This window comes from Culex pipiens, chromosome 2 (assembly GCF_016801865.2).
Source record: "Culex pipiens pallens isolate TS chromosome 2, TS_CPP_V2, whole genome shotgun sequence".
Classification (NCBI taxonomy): Eukaryota; Metazoa; Arthropoda; class Insecta; order Diptera; family Culicidae; genus Culex; species Culex pipiens.
The window spans coordinates 142,111,761-142,137,106 of NC_068938.1; the positions used below are offsets into that span (position 1 = coordinate 142,111,761).

Below are 25,346 nucleotides of genomic sequence, written 5' to 3' on the forward strand. Positions count from 1 at the left end.
CTTTTCTCGAGATTGTTGAACCTCAAATAAAAGGATTTCATTCCCCAAAAGATAATTGCAAATCTTCAAAAACTGTTAAGGCTGGTACAAATTCTATTTAAACTTTATGATTTTCACGGTATAGCAAAATTCTTTGTAAAAACTAACTTAATCCACCTATGTGGTTGAGGCCTTCCTCACAACAATGGCTGTACACAAGTGTCATCTATTTTTTAGATCCGGCTTCCAAAAAGTACATCGATATCACTTAAGGGGCCATATCTCGAGACAGGGTTGTCAGATCTTCAATGTTTTGTGCTCGTTGGAAAGGTCTTTTGATAACCTAACCAACAATAGGTCGGATGGTGGATCCGGACATAGTTTACATACATTTAAGTGAGATCCGGCTTCAAAAAGTTCATCAATATCACTTAAGGGGCCATATCTCGAGACTGGGTTGCCAGATTTTCAATGTTTTAGACTCGTTGGAAAGGTCTTTTGGTAATCTAACCAACGATGGGTCGGATTATGGACCCGGACATAGTTTACATACATTTAAGTGAGATCCGGCTTCAAAAAAGTACATAACTATCACTTAAGTGGTCATAACTCGAGACAGGGTTGCCAGATCTTCAATGTTTTGTACACATTGGAAAGGCCTTTCAATTACCTAACCAACGATGGGTCGGATAGTGGAGCCGGACATAGTTTACATACATTTAAGTGAGATCCGGCTTCAAAAAAGTACATAAATATCACTTAAGTGGCCATATCTCGAGACAGGGTTGCCAGATCTTCAATGTTTTACACTCGTTGGAAAGGTCTTTTGATAACCTAACCAACGTCGGGTCGGATAGTGGACCCGGACATAGTTTACATACATTTAAGTGAGATCCGGCTTCAAAAAAGTACATCAATATCACTTAAGTGGCCATATCTCGAGACAGGGTTGCCAGATCTTCAATGTTTTGGACTCATTGGAAAGGTCTTTTGATAAGTTAACCAACAATAGGTCGGATGGTGGATCCGGACATAGTTTACATACATTTAAGTGAGATCCGGCTTCAAAAAAGTATATCAATATCACTTAAGTGGCCATATCTCGAGACAGGGTTGCCAGATCTTCAATGTTTTGGACTCGTTGGAAAGGTCTTTTGATAACCTAACCAACGATGGGTCGGATGATGGACCCGGACATAGTTTACATACATTTAAGTGAGATCCAAATATATGTGAAAACACATTTTTATACATAACTTTTGAACTACTTATCGAAACTTCAATCTGTATAAAACTCGATCTATGGGACCCTAAACCAAGTCGAATACAACAGGTTCGGGTCAAATCGGTTCAGCCAGTGCCGAGAAACGGGAGCTAGTTTGTTGGTCACATACATACATACACACACACATACACACACACACACACACACACACATACACACAGACATTTGTTCAGTTTTCGATTCTGAGTCGATATGTATACATGAAGGTGGGTCTACGACGTTTTTATACGAAGTTCATTTTTAGAGCAGGATTATAGCCTTACCTCAGTGAGGAAGGCAAAAAATCAGAATACCTTATATTTTAGAAAACCCAAATACAGGAGTTCTTCGGTAACTGAGCGTTGTTTAATTGGGCTGCTTTTTAACTGGGTGCTCGATAACTGGGCCGTAGCCCAGTTAAAAAGCAGACAAACGTCAACAAACCAAAACAAACCGAAATTACCGAGGGGTTAATGGATGCAAAAATCATGTAAAATAAATAAAAAAAAAACTATTTTCAAACTTTTATTTAATTTCAACTCACAATTCAATAAATATGAAAAGCATTGTAAATAAATTTGAGTAAATTTTATTTTTATATTTCATCAGGAAAGTACTTAGCATCGGTGGTCCCCTCGTTATTTTTTGTTCAGCCCAGTTAACGAGCAGCATATGCATTATACACCTGTCCAGTTGTTTTGCCATCATTAGTTTCCAAAATATTTAAGTATTGACGAAAATTTAATTTTTTGCGAAAAATATTTTTTTGCGGTGCTGTACATTGGAATTTTATAAAAATGCAAAACAAGCCCAAACTTGATAAATATGATTATCTATGCAGAAAAATGCATTTTAGATTGTTTTCAGTTGATTAGACTTCTACACCCACAACTGGACATCGGCACACGAGAGGATAATGAGCACGATTCGATAGTAAAATGGTACTGTGTGCGGACTGAGAGGATAAATCCCGAAATTACCGAGAGTACTTTACTCATGGGTTCATCTTCAAAAAAAGTTCATCTATCAAAAAATAAAAAGTACCGGTACCGAGACTCGAACCCAAGACCTTCGGCATATTAAACCGTGCCTTTGCCGTATGGGACACCATGGTTCGGTGACTAAGTGGCGGTCATTTGTCCATATAAGCCACTCAATAGGATGAACTGTTCCAATGACCGAATGAACACGCGAGAGGACTTTACTCTCGCAAAATAGCACTTTCCTCACGTTTCTTTTCGTGAGGACTATCCCCTCGTTCTTTAACTTTGGGTGTAGTTTCATGGAAATTTTGAAGTTTTTTGGAAAAATATTTGCAACGGCCTCACTTTGATTCAAAAATTCTTAATCACTTTAGCGTAAGCTCGATAATCAAAAGTAAGAAAAGGAAGAAAAAATTTGTTTGGTGATTCGATTGCCCGTAGTGAAATTTTTCCAAGGTCTTCAAAAAATGCGATATTTTGTGAAAAAAAAATTAGTACGTGCACCCAAAGTTAAAGAACGAGGGGATAGTCCTCACGAAAAGAAACGTGAGGAAAGTGTTATATTGCGAGAGTATAGTCCTCTCGCGTGTTCATTCGTTCATTGGAACAGTTCATCCTATTGAGTGGCTTATATGGACAAACGACCACCACTTAGTCACCGAACCATGGTGGCCCATACGGCAAAGGCACGGTTCAATATGTCGAAGGTCTTGGGTTCGAGTCTAGGTACTGGTACTTTTTTTTGATAGATGAACTTTTTTGGAAAATGAACCATGAGTAAAGTACTCTCGGTAATTTCGGGATTTATCCTCTCCGTCCGCACACAGTACCATTTTACTACCGAATCGTGCTCTTTATCCTCTCGTATGCCGATGCCCAGTTTTGGGTGGTACTTTTAAACATGCTACACTTGAAGGCCTGAGAAGATTTTTATAGAGTAAGTTCATCATAAGAAGTTACTTATGAGTTAGGGCATGGTCTTTTAATGGGGAGGGGGTGGTCTGAAATTTTGTCTGGAAAATAACCACGCAGGGGGGGGGGGGGTTAAAATTCCTAATTTAAAAGCAACGTGGTTTATGCAGGATACCTTAGTTATGAAGTTAGTTTTGAGTCAACAAAGATGTCTTTGAAATGCAAAATATATTATCAAACTTCAAAAATAGCTCAACCTAAACCCTACACCCAAAGTTAAAGAACGAGGGGATAGTCCTCACGAAAAGAAACGTGAGGAAAGTGCTATTTTGTGAGAGTATAGTCCTCTCGCGTGTTCATTCGTTCATTGGAACAGTTCATCCTATTGAGTGGCTTATATGGACACATGACCGCCACTTAGTCACCGAACCATGGTGGCCCATACGGCAAAGGCACGGTTCAATATGCCGAAGGTCTTGGGTTCGAGTCTCGGTACCGGTACTTTTTTTTTAAAGATGAACTTTTTTTGAAGATGAACCCTTGAGTAAAGTACTCTCGGTAATTTCGGGATTTATCCTCTCAGTCCGTACACAGTACCATTTTACTACCGAATCGTGCTCTTTATTCTCTCGTATGCCGATGCCCAGTTCTGGGTGTATGTCAGAAATTTTTGAAACTAAGTTTTGATGATGTCTTCAACACAATTGCATACTTTAACTTCAGAAAATTATGTTCATTTGAAGAAAAACATGAGGTGCTTTTTTCGCCCTCTTTTCCTGGGGGTGCAAGTGTTTATAAGGAAATCTGTGCCGGACTCTTAACAGTTCCAGTCGTTGCTGGTTAAAGTAAAAGCAGTTTTAGTCTTATCTAGCCTGAAGGTCAGACATTAGGAATTGTTGCTCAAGTTTCTAATTCAAATTAAGAATTCCAGATTTGATCTAATCTTCCCTAAAATTGGCTTTCAAATTTGATCGAAACACTGAATTTTTCGTTTTGTTAAGAATATCAAAACCTCCATCACTAACCTGCAGATGATCCAGCAGCGCCTCCAGCCCACGATCGCTGATCGACGCACACCGCAAGCTCAACGAGTGCACGTGTTTGGACGCCAGCGGAAACGAGTGCACCAGATCCAGCGCGTCCTCATCGGTAGCGCCCATCAGACAGATGGCGTGGAAGCTGCGCCGAATGAGCGAATTGTACAGCTTCACGCGGTCCTGGTTGGAGGTCAGCCGCAGTTCGCGACACTGCAGCACCGGAACCAGCCCAGACCAGTAGCGCGGCGATCGATAGAGCATATCGCGCCACTTTTGACACACCTGAGCCAGCGTGCACCGCTCGAAGGAGGAAAAGTAAAGGAAGAAGCGGTTCAGGAAACGTTCGTCCTGCAGCAGCTGCTCGATCGTGGTTATCTGGGGCGGTGGCGGCGTTGCGGCGATCATTTTTCCGTGGTGGTTCATTCCGGTGTGATGTTGGTGCGGGATCTTCCGGATGCTTTGGGGCGTGTTGGACTGGGACTTGTTGGCGGATGATCCCTTCCCGCTGTTGGACACGGCGATCGTTCCACCGCCGCCGGATATTCGTGACGGCTTTTCTGGAGCGCCTCCGGCGCCAGGGGCGTTGCCAGCGTTGGCCGCGGCGGCCGATTGTGCCGACGCGTTGTTACTGCTGGAACCGCCGCACAGCACATTGGTGACGCGTTCCATCACGCTTGTCTTCTCGCCAGATTTACTGCTTCCGCTGCTGTGGTGGTGCTTCGAGCGCAGCCCAAGGCCGTTGATGCGCTTCGAAAGCTCGGCCGAGGCTCGCTCAACCACTCCCTGAGCGGATATGGAGGACATTTTCAACATTCACCCTCGCACACCACAGGTGGAAACCCCTTCGAAAAGGACACTACACTAGGCCCTCCTCCTTTTGTGCTTTTGTACGGAGTTGTACTATTCAAGCTTTGCTATTGTAGGTTGAATTTCTTTGGAATCACTTCAACTGCACCTTCAACCATCGATTTTCTCTTCACGTTTTTCCCAACCTGGCTCGTGTTTTTCTTCCTTACGCGATGCTGCTTCTCACAATTATGCTACTACTCGAGAACAAAAGAACTTATGCAATCATTTCCGCACACTTTGCACTGCTCCTGAACAGGTTCACCACACTTCACTTTTTTCCCCCTTGTTGCAGAACACTCCAATCATTGATTTATAGCCATCATCCTGAATCCTGGAACATCCAGCTGAGGTCTGCCCTTTCGACCTTTCTCCCAACCCCCCTTCAACCTGGAGAACACACACACCAACTCCCCCCGAAAACCAGATGATCCCCTTCAAAGGATCCTTGCGTCCTCGTTCCGTGCTCACTTCGACACTGGCAGCCTTTCTGCAGCGACGGCCTTCACCCAACTGCTGCTGAACGGGACTGGTAAATAAACAATCGCCAAGTCGCCAAGTCGCGCGCCACCCACTGCACGTTGCTTTCACACACACGCACACTAGTACAGATTTCCGAAGTGGCGCGAACGAACTTCCTTCGCGAGAGTGAGAGAAAGTCCTGCACCGCTCTCACGGAAGAGAAATGCTCAGCTTTGATTGTGTGTGTGTGAGGGGGAGAAATTTTGTTGTTATTGCTTTGGGGCCGAGATTCGCGACTCAACTCGACGTATTTTTGGGGGGTTTATCCTGTAGAAAGAAGGAAGAGAGAAAAACAGTGGAAAATGTTAAAATCCTTGGTTGGGAGGAATGAAAAAATGGAACCGTCTTTCATATCATGCACACATACAGCCAGTGATGTTGCGTCATGTGCACGTGTACGGGCTTCTTTATAGTATGGGTGTGTGTAGAAGGTTGAACGAATCCTGCACAGACTGGCAGGCAACAAAGGCGAATCGATTTTCTCCCCGTTTTCCCTGCAATCCACACTGTTAGGGCGGGTGAAATGGAAAACATTTTGTTGTTTTGATTTAAAAGAGAGGAAAATAGTTGTGTACTTCTTTCAATATTGCAGCACAAAAGGAATAACAAATTTTTGTTTCATAAAAAAATTAAATATTTTTTTTCAAGAAAAAAATTAATTCGGAATCTTCGAGAAATTGCACGTAAGTTTGAAGTGTTGGAGTTATAAATTTGATTGAAAAAAGGCAATTTCGAACAAAACTAGGGCCGAAGCTGAAGTGTAAACAAAGAATCTATCCTGCTCACGTCAGTTGATGTTAACATAAGGAACGAGCAGGATAGACTCCTTGTTTACACTTCGGCTTCGGCCCTATTATAGTCTTTTGCTAGATTTAGAATGAATTAAATTTTCATTTCGTTTAATTTTGTTAGGTTGCTTTAACAATTACATTGGTGCAGTTGTTATCCTGAGCTGAGATATAGACTACCTTTCAACATCTGATTTGTTCGACATGGGGAGAGAGTTTACTCGTACTAAGGAGAACGAATTGGACAGAGAAGGAAAAAAATGCAAAAATAACCTTCGAAAGTAGAATGAATTAAAATAAGTTTTAACAATTTGTCGGATTAGCGATTACAGGGTAAACTACAACTCAAACACCTCAAACTTACGTGGAATTTCCCGAGGAATCCGTAGATGTAAAACTTGAGACCGAAATTGCCGTTGTAAAATGTTTGTTATAGAAAAATCGAAAAACTTTGAGAAAAACTACGATTGGCCAAAAAAGTTCATGCCGTAAGCTTATAGTCCATGAAATTACCTAACTTTTGACCTATAGAAAAATGGGTGTTGGAGGCTGTTGCAAAAAGATATAAAGATTATAAAAACTCAATTTTTAACAGTAATTTGCAAAGGCTATTAAAAAAGTCAAAGCAATCCAGGATGAATATGGCACATTTTAAAGTGCTTCAAAAGACCTTTCGAATGCAACTAACAGAGTTAGAATTGATGAAGTTTTACACGAATGTGAGCAGTTTAAAGATTTTTCATGTTTTTGTACCTATAAATTCAAAGCCCGTTTCATCCAGCTTTCCTTAGTAGAGGGTTCACATTTGGCATGAGTTCATCTCATGTATAGACAAACAAACGCTGAAAGTTTCATCCAAATCAGAGCACCTTTATACGACCTCTATAACAAAACGAGCAAAATCTACAAAAAACTGCTTCTTAACTAAAATTTATATTTTTTCCATAAAATCATTTTTTAAATTAATCGTAACTCGGTGGCCAAATTTTTGTCCATACTTCTTTATGGCTCAAAAGTAGCGGCTTTTGTTTATTAATTTAGGAGTCCTAAAACACATTAAAACGTGATCATATTTTTTTCTGAATAGTCTTCATCAATACTTAAAACTTTGCCCATGGCAACAAATCGATCAGAAATTTCCTTCAAAAGTTACTGATTTTCGAATATATACCCTTTTGTATGAACAGCTGCCAAAATTGTATGGAGACTTGTATGGGTGAACGAAAAACACAAAATGGCTTCATTGCCCAAGTAGCACTCATAACTTGTCGACTGTTGAATAATAGTTAGACAATTGTTTTTGATAAACATACGAGAAAAAATCTGAACATAACTAAAATAACAGTTTGTTTCACTGCTTGTACAGTCATCCCACATATTCGGAACGGTTTCCAGATTGGCCAATGTTCAAAAACTCATAGCAAATCGATAATTGAACTTAATGATTCGTTTTTACCTTCATTTGAAAGCTTTTCTTGCGATCTTTCGAATGCTGTATCGAACATCTGCAAATTTTCACTTTTATAAGAAGTTTTTGAAGAATTAGTTTGACCCTTGAAATCCACAAATTCGGAACACTTTTTTCTTACGAATGTAAACAAACATTGGATCTCTCCAGGAGTACATATTTATTGCCAAATAATGACTTCACACATTGAAACCAATGTAACTCAAGCTTAGTGAGGTTTTATACATGGTTTTATAACTTTTTTTGTGAAAATATCAGTTAAATTCAGGTGTTCCACCATTGTGGGAGGCACAATAACATCCCACAATTATGAAACAGGCCATTTGGAGGCAGTATTTTGCTACTCTGGACAAAATAGTCTTGGAATGAAGTTTTTTGTTCAAAAAGTACTACTTATACTAGTGAAATAGCAAGATAATGTCCAAATGAAGGTTCTAAAAATATTAAGGTCGACAGAAAAGCTACTTTTGGCATGCTATTGACAAATTATCATAAAAGTGTTCCGAATTTGTGGGTGTTCCGAATATGTGGGATGACTGTATAACTGACTTGTGTAACTATCGTGTTTTGTGCCACAAAAGTGTTAAAACACAGTCAACTTCACTCTTTTCCAACAAAACCCAACATAGGAAAAATTCTCACCTATTTGGAGGGTTCCATCCAATTAGCTGATTTACACTGTTTAAACAACTTATTTTGGAACACCTTCGATAGAAACTTGCTTGCTCACTTCCGTTTGAGGTATTTATCACTTGATTTCAGTCGAAAACGCTTTTTATGAGCTGTAATTAAACGTCAAAATCCTGATATGCCATGATGCTGTTCCCTCATCTGCATTGTTTTCCTCGAAAACAGTTTGTTAAATAAGAATAATATTGCACTGTTTGTTTCACTGCTTATCTAACATTGTCATGTGACGGCATCTTCTGAAAAATGGGCGTGGCCAACCATTCTATAAATAACCTTAGGTTTTCTCGCTTTGTTACACAAATGTTATCGAAGAACAGGTTATATAACTGATATTCAACAAACATATTCAACTTGACATTGCGTGTTGTTAGGTGGTGTAAATTTGTACGTGAGGTATTTAGAGTATCAATAATGTTTATTTATCGAAGATTGCAATAATTTTAATTGTTGACCGATTATTTATAAAAATATCGCCGGTAAAAGCTACAAAAAATATCAGCTTACGGAATTCAAGATAGAGAAAACAACAAATCAAAATCACACCAATTTTCAATGTTACTCCGTGGTACGGTAATCCAAATGACAGTTGAAACGGTTTGTTATAACAAAGTTACATAATGGAGTTATAAAAACTGACTTGAAACAAACTTATATAACTTTATTTCCAATGACAGCCTTTTCTGGAGTTAAGTTGCATAGCTCACTGCAGTATAACAAAGCTGACAGCAGCCTTCTTATTGACGTTTAGGCCAGCTTGTTTACTATGAAGCCTCGTGGAGAGATGTGGAAGCGCGCCTGGACCTGCCTGGAGATAACAACAAGTCGTCGAAGTCATTGGATCGAATCTTGGGAAAGACGAAGTTCATCAAAAAACTGAAAATCTAAAAGTTCGCCATGAAGAGGGTTTCAGATGAATCACAGTTAGAGAGCGCGAAAATATTATTTTATTTTTTTTTCATGCAATTTTAATTTTTTTCTAAATAAATCGGGCAGAAACAAGCGTACCAAAATAGTCAGAAATACTATTCTTATTGGCTTCGTCGTTGATTGAAATTCTGATAGGAACTGTTTGTTTACATGTAAGTTGGGTAACGGTTAGACAACTGTTTTCAATCTATCTTTCCTTTTCAGTGTGCGCTTTGATTTGACAGCAAAGCCGTTAACCACGCCCCCTTTTTTTCGTTGAATCTCTTATTCTGGCAAGTTATACAACAGAAAAAAGTGCGCTTTTTCCAATGCACAGGAGTTGTAGAACAAGTTGTGCTAACGAGGCCGTTCGGTTATACAACCAGTTAGGAAATACGTTTATCTGACAAAGTGTGTTGCTTGGGTGGTCATATAGAAGGCCAACACAAAGTTCAAATAAAAATTATTACAAAAAATATAAATGATCATAATCGATTTCGTAGAGAATTTCGAACAGTTCGTTGAACAAGTTCCCTAAAAAGGTGTTGATTTAATATAGGTAGATTTGCCCGATTTCGTAAAATAAAAAGTGACTTTCTCCAAAAAATTTTTTTTTATATTTTTAATCAGTTTGTTCTACCTTGAAATGAACAGGTAATTCATTAATTTTTCAAAAGTATTAAAAAAATTAAATAAAACTGTTTTTAAGCATGTTAGGCGTAAAATATCAAAAAAGGCGTTTTACACTTTTTTGGAAATCTGAAGTCATCCAGTGATTTGCAACACATCACATCACAACAAAAATGAATTATTATATATACTGTGAATACTGTGAAATATTGATATCAAAATTAAAATTAAGTGGCCTAAAAACTAATATTATTTAAAATTTTTGTTAATGAATGATGATTTTTGAGCCCACTTAATTCAGCTTTTCTCTGCCTAATTGATGCATTGTAATTTTCCATACTCACACTAGTATACTGTTTCTTCTGTTTTCCTGTATGACTGTTAATCCTTTTCAAGTCTCTCTCTCTCTCTCTCTCTTCCTCTCTCGTCAAATATTTCCCTGTAACCATCACGCGAACGTCCACGTACGCTCGCTCACCCAACAGAAGGGAAAATCAATTTTCCTCCCGTCACCAAGATACACATTCCTAGCTTCTCGCTACACCCACACACCAACACACCGTTGCTAGCACGTGAAAGCCAATCACACACTCACACCTTCGAGCCCCCTCGGAGATGCACTTTTTACCGACGAATGTCAAAATTGACGCGCGCGCTCCGCAGCTACTCCCGACACCTGGGAAGTCCTGGGACACACTGGGAAAGTGGTCGGTGAAAAAACATCTCGGAAAATTTCGCTGCCACATACCAAAACCAACATCAGCATCCCCATCATGAGTGTGAGTGTTGGGTACATTTAAGCAAAACAATTCAGTGAATTTTATATTTATACACTTTGCCCCGTCGCGACGTCGTCGTCGTCCCCCGGAAGAAGTGGCCACGACCGACGCCAAACCAAGCTGACGAGGACCAGCGGTGTTATGACACGAGTTTGGTTACAAAAATTCTTTAGTAAGTCAGTGCTTAGAAAAATAATCAAATATTTCATTTTATTTAAATTTACTTCTCAAAAAAAAAAACTTTGCATGCATATTTCCAACGCCCAAAAAGGCTATTTGTATGAAAGTACCAGAAATTCCCAAAAAAATGTGGTTAAAAACTGCCCGAAGCAAAGACATTAACATGTTTGGAATTCCACAAAAAATGGGCAAAAACATAAAGCTAGAGCAAAATCATTACTAGGCCAAAATTTATTTTCAGTATAGGTGAAATTTATCTATTTGGCAGGTTAAGAAATCGTTATTCCATCCATTTTGATACATTTACATCCATTCAAACACCCTTATTTGCTTTTGATAGTTAAGTATAGAGACGAAACCTGCTTGCTGACTTCCCATTAAGCTATTCATCACTCGATTTCAGGTGAAAACAATTTTTAGGAGCTGCAAATGAATGTCCTAATGTCAATATGCCAGCTTAAGGTGCCCGATGGAAATACATGTTGTTTCCCTATTTTCAATAAATGTTTTTGTAACAAATTCATATAAGACATATCACTTTTAGAAGGAAAAAACGACATTGGATTGAACGAAATGATCCATAACCATAAAACTGGTTTATACGACATTTGCAAAACATTGCATCAATCTTTTTTTCTTGTCTCTTTAATCATTATCCTTGATATTTTTTTAATGTTTCTTTTTCCAATCATTTTTAAATTTGTTCCTCGTTTTCAACATGTTTTATATAAAAAATATTAGATTAGAATACAGTCCAGTCACGATTATACAAAGTTCTCGAAAACAATATCATTTCGAGTAGAGCGTCCGATTTCCCGGGGTTACACAATTTCCGGGAAACGGGAAAATTTTCATTAAATTTCCCGAAAAATCTAAGGAATTCCCGGGAATTTTGAAATTTAATGAAAATTATTCTGATTCAGTTTCTGATTAATATTTTGCAACAGAATTGTATAGAACAGCAACTTTAATGGTCCAAATTGAGTGCGAGAATTAATTAATGACTTGACTGCTTGTAAAAAATCATGCAACTTTGAAAAAATTAACTTATTTTTAATGCTGTTTTTCAAATCGTATCAAATAAAAAAAATATTATTGGTATTTTTTGGTTGAGGAGTATTTTTTTGCTCAAAGTGAAAATCTATGCTCCACAAAAATAAAATTGCTTTTAAATTTGTCTCAGTGACCATAAAGTTGGAATGGAAAAATGTATGTAGAAATAATATTTTTCATTACAAATAACTTATTCCAGAAATAGTATTTTCAACTTGTAAATAAATAGATAATCATTGAATTTCTCTTACAATTCCAATTTATAGCGCTATTTAACTTGAATCAGTGTTAACATATTGAAGCGAGTTTTGAAATATGGTTGCATTCTTTGGGTAAATTTTATATGATACGAAGTTTTTTTTTATGATTAAGTGTAAAAGTAATTGTAATAAAAGAATTTTATTTTTTCATATTTAACCCTCTTACTCCATTAGTAGCTCACGTGCTTAATATATTTATTAATTCAACAGTAATTTATCGGAAACTTTTTAACAAATTCGTCTCGAACAACCCTTTATGTAAATTTTAGTTATATCATTTCAATTTCCGTCCAATTTGGTCAAGGTAAACAAAAATGTTAAACAAATCTTAATTTTGATCTTGGCCGGAGGAGGTATACATATTATTTTCAAATGATATAACAAAAAAAATCATTAAAATAGGTTGTCTAAAATAATAAAAGTTAATCTTCATTTCATAATAGCGTAATTTTTGTTGCCCAACATAGAAGCAGTTGTGAATGCTTCAGAAATCAATATTATCTGAGTTAAACCTTGACATGAAATTTACATACAAGCTGATTAGTTCAATATGAACAGTAGTTTGAAATCAATAAAATGGAATCAGGTTCTCTAATTATTATTTTTGTATAATTTCAAAAAATTGGTGTTAATTCAATTCAATTCGGTTTTATTAGTGAATAATCATGTTACAATTTGTTCATTCACAGTACATAACAGAGTTTTGGAGTTTCTTTTAGCTGTGTGTTAAATCTCAATCCATTTTGGAACGATTATTTCTTATCACTAAGTGATTACCAAGAGTAAGAAAAAGTTTGGAAAAAAAACTTACTGAAATTACAAGGAAAAGGGATAGAAATAGAAAAAGCTTAAACTAGATCACAGTTTTTTTTTATCTATTGTAGATGTGCTTAATTATAAGCTCCCCGAGGGCCAGAAATTGCTCCGCCTTGTTACGGCAGGTCCGAAACCGCGTCATCATCTCCCCTGCGAGAGCAAAAAACTCCGGCAAGGTGAAGAGATCTTCCCCGGTTACTTCTTGCTGGGCCGCATCGCCGCTACCGACAGCGACCACGCTGGCGAACGATCGCCCCCATCCAGGGTGGAACGCTGATTTGTCTGCGGGAACCGTACGCTGTCCAGCTGCAGGAACGGTAGAGCTCATATTCCGCTGAGAAGGGTGGGATGCTGCTGCTTTCTTCTTCCTCTTTTCCTGCTCCTCGAGGTAGGCCGTGCACGCGACGCATCCGCGGTAATTACCGGTATGGTTGCCATCACAGTTGGCGCACTTAATGCGTGCCTTGGTGTGCTCTGCTTTGTCCCCCAAGTCCGCCTTGCACGGCAGTTCACACTTCTCCGAGAGGTGTGTTTCACCGCACTTCACGCAGCGGGGCGGGAGGTTGCAGTTCCGCGAGCCGTGGCCGAACTTCTGGCAACGATGGCATTGCGCTACGTCCATTGGGTTTTTGGAGTAAAACCGCCAGTTTACCCGAAAACCATCGCAGGTCTTGGATTTTGACGGTGCCGCGGTCGAAGTACAACAGGTACAGAGGGTACCTGTTGCGTGACTGTTGTCTCCCGCGAACATTGGTGTTAAAAAAGTAGACAAATGTATACTTCTGCTTGTATTTCGGGAGTTCCCCGCAAATTTTCAAATTTCCCGGGAAACGGGAATCGGGACGGGAAATTGGACGCTCTAATTTCGAGTGAACCAATTTTTTTCCTATGGAGAACTCGTAACTTAGAATAATCATGTTTTGACTGTAGTAATATCTTCTGCATACATATTTTAGCTTACAATATATGAAAAATTACTGAAATCCCAACTTACTTGAATCCCAACAATTTGATTTGTTGGAAACATGGCAAGTGTAACAATCAAAATCAAAAATTGTTTATCAAAAAATGGTGGTACAATTAAAGAGGCAAGTTTGAAGATGGAGAAGTTTGTGCTTTTATTTTTAAAATAATTTGAAGAACTATTTTTATTGGAAATATAATACAAGGAGGCAAATCAAAGCATTTTACTAATTCATATTTTTGAGACTGTACATCGAAAAAAGATGTAAATCATGAATGCGTTGAAATTTTGCAAAGTTTTGACAGAAAAATTACTGTTAAAATGTGTATGCATTTTTGCACTTGTGTTATTTAAAAAAAGGCTTGAGAGTTTATTATGAATCAGATAAACAGCAAACATTTTGCAGAGCTTTTGTTTTGTACGATAAAAAAAAACTGTCGTAGTGTCAAGTTTGGTATGCCAGCGATTTGTTTCGGCTGGGCCATCGTATAGTGCAAAATGTTTTGAAAATGTTCAAATTGATAACTTATAGCTACATGTTGAATGAATCAAGGTAAATTTCATTATGAATAAAAAATGTTTCGTCATTTTATCTTACAAACTTGTGTGTTAATCATTGTGCAAACTACTTATTAACATCAATCAAGCATTATTTAAATTATAAAGCATTCCATCACAAAAAAGGTTAAACATTACCGTTCAAACGTGAAACTGTCGTAAACCGCAAGACACACACCTTGGTTGTAAATAGTAAAAGAAAATGAGAGACAAGGGGGCAGAGGTGACAAATGAGGAAAATTTAGCAAAAACATACACACCAGAAAGAACGCCAGCCATAATGCGGACGAACGACAAACGCACACATACACACAAAAGCAATCTTGTGCACACGAAAGCGCGTGAAAAATCGCACACGCTTGGTGATGAATTTTCCGAACGCGTTTTATTTTCTTTTCTCTCTCCCTTTGTCAACAAACACTAAAACCAACGGCAGCGTGGTGGCGGCGGCGTTTTTCATCTCGAGTGAGTGAACTCGAGCTGTTTCTTCTTGCCCGCAAACTCAATGCAGAACAATGAGAACGGAGCGAGGGTTATTAGGAGTAAAATAAACAGATTATTAGGGTGGGGAAATTTGCTTTTATCTTGACATAAAATTTAAAAAAAATGTAATTTCAGGCTCAAAAGTCTGTATTCTCGAATCAAGTAACCACATTAAGAAAATTTGCATGAGGAAATTTAGAAAGGTTTAATTTTTGTTTTCCTCACCGAGGTAAGGCTATAATCCTGCTCTAAAAATGTACTTTGCATAAAAACGTCGTAGACCCACCTTCATGTATACATATCGACTCAGAATATAAAACTGAACAAATGTCTGTGAGTGTATGCGTGTGTGGATGTATGCATGTGACCAACCAACTAGCTCCCGTTTCTCGGCACTGGCTGAACCGATTTGACCCGAACCTGTTGTATTCGACTTGGTTTGGGGTTCCATGGATTGAGTTTTATACAGATTGAAGTTTCGATAAGTAGTTCAAAAGTTATGTATAAAAATGTGTTTTCACATATATCCGGATCTCATTAAAATGTATGTAAACTATGTCCGGATCCACCATTCAACCCATTGTTGGTTAAGTTGTCAAAAGACTTTTCCAACGAGTTCAAAACATTGAAGATCTGGCAACCCTGTCTCGAGATATGGTCACTTAAGTGACATTTATGTACTTTTTTGAAGCCGGATCTCACTTAAATGTATGTAAACTATGTCCGGATCCACCATCCGACCAATCGTTAGTTAGGTTATCAAAAGACCTTTCAAACGAGTCCAAAACATTGAAGATCTGGCAACCCTGTCTCGAGATATGATCACTTTAGTGACATTTTATGTACTTTTTTGAAGCCGGATCTCACTTAAATGTATGTTAACTATGTCCGGATCAACCATCCAACCCATCGTTAGTTAGGTTGTCAAAAGACCTTTCAAACGAGTCCAAAACATTGAATATCTGGCAACCCTGTCTCGAAATTTATCCACTTAAGTGATATTTATGTACTTTTTTGAAGCCGGATCCCACTTCAATGTATGTAAACTATGTCCGGATCCACCATCCGATCCATCGTTAGTTAGGTTATCAAAAGACTTTTCCAACGAGTCTAAAACATTGAAGATCTGGCAACCCTGTCTCGAGATATGGCCACTTAAGTGATATTTATTTACTTGTTTATTCAGGATCTTAAAAATAGATGAAATTTGTGTACAGCTACTGTTGGTTATGAGTGAGGCAGGCTCCAACCACATAGGTGGATTAAGTTAGTTTTTCATATTAAAAATCGAATTAATAATTAGGTAAGGTAGCATTTGAAATGTTCAGTCTTTGTAAGACACGAAGCCCGTCACCAGGAAACCAAAGTTTGGAGATTTAAAAAACATAATTGTTATGAATCAGCATTTTGAAAATATTTTTTTCAGAGATTGTCGAGCGTAGACTGTTGAGTCTTATTCCATTCCCCAGAAATTCCATTTCCCAGAATGCTTAATGTTTATAGAATTCAACCTACTGAAGGAAACAAATACAAAATAACCTTCGAAATAGTTAATAGATGGGGGATAGAGAGGAAAGGAGTGATTTGAAAATGTCAAAAGAGTGTATTTTCAAATTTTTAGAGATTTGCCCTACTTTTTTAAACGTTTAGGAGATTTTAAAGTATCTAAAAGAGGGAATCGAGGATCTTAAAGTCGTACAGATTTAACTTTCTTTGGAATATTTGAAGATTTTATAAATTAAAGCAAAAAAAATGATGATTTCAAAAACAAGGACAAAACTATGGAATGTCATTATTTTCATAAAATTTTAGCTTGGTAGAATAATTAAAATTAACATCAGGTGTAGTTTGAACTTTTTTTGTAAAATTAAGTCATGATTTTATTTTACATGTGGTACAGATATATATAACTTATAATTTTCTATTTCTGTTTACACGACACAAATATTTTGTTTGATAATCTCGTTCCATCAATTCACACGTTTGAATGTGAGTGGAAACAATAATATTCTGATTTCAATTAAAACTTTCATCAAACATTTTAGAAAGTGTCATTTATTTTTTAAATTTGAACTGACGATTTGGATTACAATTCTTAGTATCTATCATCTAATCCAGGCCGAAATGTATTCAATTTTTTTTCGAAACCGGAGGAACCCTTTTCAAAATAAAAGTGTATTCATATTATTTTCGTAGCTAAGCTTAGAGCATTAAAATAATACAAATGAATGTCAACCAAAGCTTAAAGGCATTTGAAAGAACTGTAGAGCGGGTGCATGCATGCTTTCTGATTTCTAACAATTAAATGATGAATATGTCCTAATAAAAATAAGCATAAGCATAGGTGCCCACCCGCAGTTGCTACTCCGTTATTGACCAGGACCTCCAGAAGTTACATCCACGAGCCGTGGAAGATGAGTGGGTGCTATCTTTCCTCGCTTCGCAACTTCTCAAAGGGCCCTATCATGCTGATCAATACCGGCGCCGGCCACGACCAGTGGTAGAGTCACGGGGAAGTGGATGGGAATGTTAGTCCGATACTTGAGTGATAGAGACCGCCCAATCGACTGCATCTCCGACAAAGTATCACATGAGTTTTGAGGGGGTTAGTAGATGGGTATGAGGTCAGGATTCACGAGTGGCAGTGATGTGACCATGAGCATTTTGTTTATCGGTTGAAAATTTTAAATCTTAGGCAGCCGGCTGCGGAAAGATAAATAATTGATTATTTAAAAAGTTTTTTAATCGAACGCGTGCCAACCGAGCAGTAGTGCTATGGGCTGGACTTATCAGTTTTTTGTTCTGTTTGTACAATTTAGATAACGCGGGCAAATTTCAAAAAATAGTAAATAAAAGACGCTTTATGCTTCATCAAATCGATAGTTCGACGAGTTAATACTAAAACTGCCAGTTGGAATAAATTATTACGATCAACGGATATAAACGTAAAGAAAACAGGACACCACGTAACCGATTCCAATCAACGATGATAAAAGAATGACTTATGAAAAATAAAATATCAAATAAAGGCTCAAAAAACACGTTGCAGAGTAACCGCGAAGTCCCGCTACTCAGAATCGAAACAACAAAATTCAAAAACGCGCGCTAATGGTCTATCCTAAATGTCAGCGTGTCTTTCGATAAACGATTCTATAAAAAAGAGTTTTTCACCGCGAAAATTTAACACATTATTTGAATTGTATCAATCTACTGGTACAGTTGACAAATTAACGAAACGACAGCAAAATGATCAAGAACGCGTATACTTTATTATTCAATAATGACCCTATAACGATTATTTTCAATGAGATATGATTTGGATTCTGTAGATTTTACACGGTTTTAAATATTTATTGGGCTGAAAAAAGATCAAATAAACTCATTCACACTCACATACACATATTAACTAATTTACATTTTTAGACTTCAACATAACATTATAGCGAGTAAGATTTTCAAAATCAGACTTGAAATTATTTTTGAAAGGCAGATGAATATGTCCTAATAAAAATATCAAAAAACTCCAGGTGATAGAGGTATTTCTATGTAAGTCTTAGTGATGAGTTTCCGCATTAGGCCCGCCATTCAAAAAATTTTGACACCCCTGTTTAAAAAGATTAGCAAAGGTTTCAACCTTGGCAAATATCGATAATCAATCGAAATACGATTTTTGGAAAAAAAATGTTTATATCAAATTCTAATATTCGTTTTTTGTTAAAATTTACAAAAATTGTCATTTTTTAAATTTCCAGTATTTGTTTTTGAACATGTATTAAACTTTATGTAAAGCTACCACATTTCGTGAAAACTCAGCAACAACTTACTAGAAAAAATAGTAGTGAAAGTACAGGTTCTTTAACTCAGTACCCAATTTAAGCTTGAAGTGTTTAGTTTTTCTCCATCAACTATTTTTACATTCTTCAATATTAAATTAAAACTCAATCAAGCTATTATGAAAAAAATCAATTTAATATCATTTATCTGCTGCTTTGTCCTTCAAAAAAAATTCCAGCATCGGTATTTTGGAAATCGAACATGTTACCAATACGCATCACGCAAGCACGCACGCACGGTTCGTTGACGTTTGACGTCCACGTACGCTCGCGTGTAAAAAGTTCATTTTTCCTCCTCCAAGCGTAACCAACACAACTTCAGTTGAAGGTAGAAAAAAACAGGAAAATTGTTTTCCTTCTTGTGCTAACCTATCGGTGGAAACTTCGTGTGTGTTGGTTTGGTTTGCATGTGTGTGTGCTTGGGCAAGACCAGGGTTAATCTTCTAATGTCCTGGTCCTTCACAGAAGCAGGCGAAAATTTAATTTTCTTTGAACCTAATAAATTTCCAGGAAAATCCTTCCAGCATAACTTCACACAACTCGCCACTTACCCAAAGAGTGACCCGTCGTCCGGCACGTAAATCCAATAATCCTTATGCCCTTGAGGGGTGCCTTTTCCGAGGAAAAGTCTCCTTTTTTCCAGTTCACAGAAAAAAATCCGAACACACAAACACTCACACACCTTCAGTCGAGGAACGCGACAAAACGACGACCTTTCTGCGCCGTGATCTATCCCGTACAGAGAACGCAAACGGAAAGCTCGCCCGAAACAAGTCCTCTCCGTGGGAAGGACATCAGACGGACGTGTGAGAGTATGTGTGCGTGTGGGTGAAAGGCTCGGGAAAATCGGGCTAATGCGCGCGCACGTGCACAATTTTCGGAAGAGGGTGGTAAAATTGGCACATCCTTTTTGGTTGGCGCTCGTTTTGAATTTGAAATGGTTGTTTTTTAAGGGACACGTATTCCATCATCGCCTTTTGACTTTAAGATCGTAGATGGTGTCATTCACTCTCGAACGGTCCAGAATTTAAAATTCATCACGATTTGTAAATTATGCTTTTACAAAAGAAAAACATTGTTTTGCCTTCCTCACTGAGGTAAGGCTATAATCCTGCTCGAAAAATGAACTTTTGAAATACAGCTCGTAGACCTATATTCATGTATATCTATCGACTCAGAATCGAAAACTGAACAAATGTCTGTGTGTGTGTATGTGTGTGTGTGTGTATGTATGTATGTGTTCAAAAATCTTGCCAAGTTTTCTCAGCACTGGCTGAACCGATTTTGATCGTACCAGTTGCATTCGACTTGGTTTAGGGTCCCATACATCGCTATTGAATTGTTTGAAGTTTCGATAAGTAGTTCAAAAGTTATGTATAAAAATGTGTTTTCACATATATCCGGATCTCAATTATATGCATGTAAACGATGTCCGGATCCATCATCCGACCCATCGTTGGTTAGGTAATCAAAAGACCTTTCCAACGAGTCCACAACATCGAAGATCTGGCAACCCTGTCTCGAGTTGTGACCACTTAAGTGATATTTATGTACTTTTTTGAAGCCGGATCTCACTTAAATGCATGTAAACGATATCCGGATCCATCATCCGACCCATCATTGGTTAGGTAATCGAGAGACCTTTCCAACGAGTCCACATAATTGAAGATATGGCAACCCTGTCTCGAGTTATGACCACTTAAGTGATATTTATTTACTTTTTTGAAGCCGGATCTTACTTAAATGTATGTAAACGATGTCCGGATCCATCATCCGACACATCGTTGGTTAGGTAATCAAAAGACCTTTCCAACGAGTCCACAACATCGAAGATCTGGCAACCCTGTCTCGAGTTATGACCACTTAAGTTATATTTATGTACTTTTTTGCAGCCGGATCTCACTTAAATGCATGTAAACGATGTCCAGATCCATCATCCAACCCATCATTGGTTAGGTAATCGAGAGACCTTTCCAACGAGTCCACATAATTGAAGATCTGGCAACCCTGTCTCGAGTTATGACCACTTAAGTGATATTTATGTACTTTTTTGAAGCCGGATCTCACTTAAATGTATGTAAACTATGTATGGATCCATCATCCGACCCATCATTGGTTAGGTAATCGAAAAGCCTTTCCAACGAGTCCAAAACATTGAAGATCTGGCAACCTTGTCTCGAGTTTTGATTACTTAAGTTATATGTGTGTTTTTTTCTGGATTCAAAAAAAAGCGTAAATATGTGTCCAAACCACTCATATTACCCATTGTTGGTAAAAAGTAAGGAAGGCATCAACCACATAGGTGGATTAAGTTAGTTTTTTATTGATGCATTCTAAATCAAGATTTTTTTTCTAGAACAAACAATGCCACCAAATAGCCCACCGGGAATGATATAATTTTGGGCATTAGAGAAGAACCAAACCATTTGCTGTAAGTGATATTATTTAGGTCATTCTCCGTCAACTAACACAGCAGTCGCCCCGACCCCTCTTCGATTTGCGTGAAACTTTGTTCAAAAGGGTAACTTTTGTTCCTGATCACGAATCTGAGCTCCATTTTTCCGTTTTTGTCTCTCTCTTCCTTGAGTTTGCTGCGTGGTGACAGAAATCATTCGAATGCGATCATATGAGAGATGATCGGAACCTCGGTAGAATGTCAAACGACCGTTCTCTGAGTGAATGTTTTTCTAGAGGGAAGTCAATGACTGTGTGAGTGACATTGCCTAACACTCATTTGTTTGTGTGTGAAACGAACGAAAATAGAATTTGAATGTAGGTATAAACATAAGGTTTTACTTGTAACCATCACAAGTTATCGCGGTTTTACGATTTTTTTTTTTTGAAAATCTCGAGGTCACCCGTGATAGACACGATCAACGAAACAAAAAAAAGTACATATTTAACTTTTTTTAATCTTTTTTCGTAAAATCACGATAACTCGTGATGGCTACAATCAAAACCCATATGTTTGTGCTTAATTTTTTTTTTTGTAATTGGCTGCTCTGCAACTTTGTAGAATATTCACAAAAAACCCCTGCACAGTTACAAAAAACATGAAAGGAGAATGGGCTAATTTGTATGGGAGCTGGTCAAAGGATGTACACGAACGGGAGAAACGTTATTCGAAAGATCTCGCCGAGGCATGAAAAAAAGTCTTCTGGACGATCTCTCAAAACACCGGGGTTCAAAAGTTACAAGTTGTTGAAGTTTGAGTATTTTGGGTTAAATCGTACAAAAATCGTATTTTTGCTATTGCAAAAATCACTCATAAAATCCTTATTTTATTATGGATTTCGATCATCTTGACTTCATTCGACGCGTATCAGCAAAAACTATTAGTTCTGATATGTTTTAGCATGATTGAAACATGATTTTTTGTCATTATCTGTTTAAACCGTTTTTGCAAGAGGCTTACCATAGATACAAGTCGAAACTTGAAGATTTTGAAAACGGATCCTACCAAGACTGCTTCAGTGAGTATGGAAGGCTACAGCGCAATGTTGTAACCAGGGATGGTATTTACTCGTTTCCTCGCCGATGGCGAGGGCTTTTAGATATCGTCCCTCGCTCAAATCATCAAATTTTTGGCGTTCTCCCAAAACTGCATCAAGAGAGCGAAGCGAAAACTACCCCGATGAAATAGTGAGCAACGAACAAACCGATGCTTAAGACGGAAAAAATCTCTCACACAGCCAGCCTCCTCACTCTAAAAGCAAGAGAAAGAGCAATCGTGAAATTCTCTCGCCCGTAAGCCCTGTAGAAATGAGTTCATTTGTGTGCGTGAGCTCCAGTGTATGCATACAGCAATTTCGTGTGCCTGCCTCTCCGGTTGGAACGATAGTTCCATCGGAGCCAGCGAGAGGGTATTTCTCGTCGATGTGATGGGCTTTCGATATTCGCGATAGCAAGCCGACCATCACTCGGCTGCGAAAGAGAAGAGAAATTTTAAGAGACGAGGAACGCACCGAAATATGCATCAATGATAGTGCGATGGTAATGGTTTACCTACCCTGGTTGTAACAACTTATTGGGATGTTCTGAGTCATCCGAGAACTCCTTGGAGTTAAGACCGGTGGGTCTACGGCCGTAACAAGCAAGAGGTCAGTGATTTTACCACTGATCATAACCGCATAGCTTCAGTGAGTATGGTAGACTAGTTAGTTTATTTTTTGAAATGTCCTGGGTCATCCTAGGACTCACTGAAGTTAAGAGCTGTGGGTCTACCACCGTGACAATCAAGATTTCTACCTGTTTTGACCACTGATCATACCCGCATAGCATTAGTCAGCATGGTAGACTGTTGGGATGTCTTGGGTCATCCCAGGACTCACTGGAGTTAACAGCCACAGATCATAACTCCAGGTGGTCCTTTGGTGATCCAAGACAGCCCAAGTCAATTACAACTCTGAAGCTATGCGGGTATGATCCGTGGGCAATACCGGTCGACATCTTGCTAGTTACGATAGTCCCACAGATATTAACTACAGGGTGTCCTAGGATGATCCTGGACATTTCAAAATAATAACAAAGTAGTCTACCATACTCACTGAAGCTATGCGGTTATAATCAGTGGTAAAAAAATCACTGACCTTGTATTTGTTACAGAGGCAGACCCACAGACAGGCTTGCCACAAATACAGATTTATCTGTATTTTACAGATTTTTGAAGTGATGAGATCATACAGAATCTGTATATAAAGAAATACAGATTTTAAGAAAAACATACAGATATACAGATTTTCCCGATTTTTTATTAAAATTAAATAATTTTAATTCTTTAAATATTTTTTTTCAATTGCTGGATGAGCCCAAACATTAAATTTTAGATTGTATAGCATTTTTATGCATTAAAAACAATTAAGAATATTTTGTTTTTTGAAAAATTGTTTAAAAATGTCAATACAGATTCCAAATACAGATTTTCGTCCCCCTGATACAGATATACAGATTTTTGACCCTCAAAAATACAGAATCAAATGTGGCAACCCTGCCCACAGATCTAAACTCCAGGGAGTCCTAGGATGACCCTGGACATTTCAAAACTCTAATAAAGTAGTCTACTATACTCACTGAAGCTATGCGGTTATGATCAGTGGTAAAAAATCTCTGACCTCTTGCTTGTTACGGCGGTAGACTCACCGGCCTTAACTCAAAGGATTTCATGGATGACCCAGAACATCTCAATAAGTTTTCACAACAATGCACTGTAGCCTTCCATACTCACTAATGCAGTCTGGGTAGGATCTCTTTTCAAAATCTTCAAGTTTCGACTTGTTTCTATATCCATATAAAGATAACCTCTTGCACAAACGGTTCAAACGGATAAAGACAAGAGAAGTCATGTTTCAATCATGCTAAAACATATCAGAACTAATAGTTTTTGCTGATACGCGTCGAATGAAGTCAAGGTGATCGAAATCCATAATAAAATAAGGATTTTATGAGTGATTTTTGCAATAGCAAAAATACGATTTTTGTACGTTTTAACCCAAAATACTCAAACTTCAACAACTTGTAACTTTTGAACCCCGGGGTTTAGAGAATTCTTCCAGAAGACTTTTTTTCAGACCTCGTCGAGATCTTTCGAATAACGTTTCTCCCGTTCGTGTACATCCTTGGACCAAATCTACCCATTCTCCTTTTAAATTGAAAAACTGACCCTTCTGGGTTAATGCAGTTTCCAAAAGTATAATAAATTTCCAATAAAATGACGCGCCAAAAAAAAGTTTAGTAACGGAAAACTGCAGACAAATTTAAATAAAAGTACTTTTGACACCAAATTTCCAATCAATCACCATTCCCATTCGAGATCAAGCCTGAATCGAATGAATCTTTTTCGAAGGTTTTAAACCTGGATTCTAAAGAACTTGTAGAATCGATTGTTAGCTATTAAGCATACATGGTAAAATTCTTTTTTATGTATTTGTAAGGTGATATTTTTCAAAACTTGTCATAAAAAAATAAAATTATATCAGACTTTAAATACGTTTGTTGAATACTATGTACTTTTTTATAAAGTTTAAATTTAATCCTTGATGTCCTTAAATAGTTCTTGTTTAACTATTTGAATTATTGTAAACAGTGCTAAAATGTCACCATAAGGCGATGGAATCACATGCTGTTCGCAATCGCAAATCCGCAATCGAAAACATTATTATTTTAATAAAAGTGTACCGCTTTTCATATTCAGAAATCATCGAATTGTTTCGAAGCACCCTTTTTAATAAGTTATATTATATATTACTGATTTTTATTTTTAACGCCACATATTGATAAAAAGTATTTTGCTATTTTTGACAGTAGCATAACTGTAATAATGCGTATTATGCGTGATAGTTTTTGCATAAAAATTTTCAAAATAATGCTTGAAATTAAAAATTCAGTTATTTTTATTC

General features: G+C 37.6%; 1 protein-coding gene across 1 annotated transcript in view; it reads right to left on the reverse strand.

Moving 5' to 3' along the window:
• Positions 1–19,685, reverse strand: part of LOC120417971 (F-box/LRR-repeat protein 16) — a 107,279-nt gene extending 87,594 nt beyond the window's left edge. The window contains exons 1-2 of the mRNA XM_039580210.2: positions 19,503–19,685; positions 4,164–5,810 (exon numbers count right to left, since the gene is read on the reverse strand). Of these exons, the coding sequence (XP_039436144.1) occupies positions 4,164–4,988 (825 nt within the window). The 5' untranslated portion in view covers positions 4,989–5,810; positions 19,503–19,685. The remainder of the gene's footprint in view (positions 1–4,163; positions 5,811–19,502) is intronic.
• Positions 19,686–25,346: the final 5,661 nt, after the last annotated feature.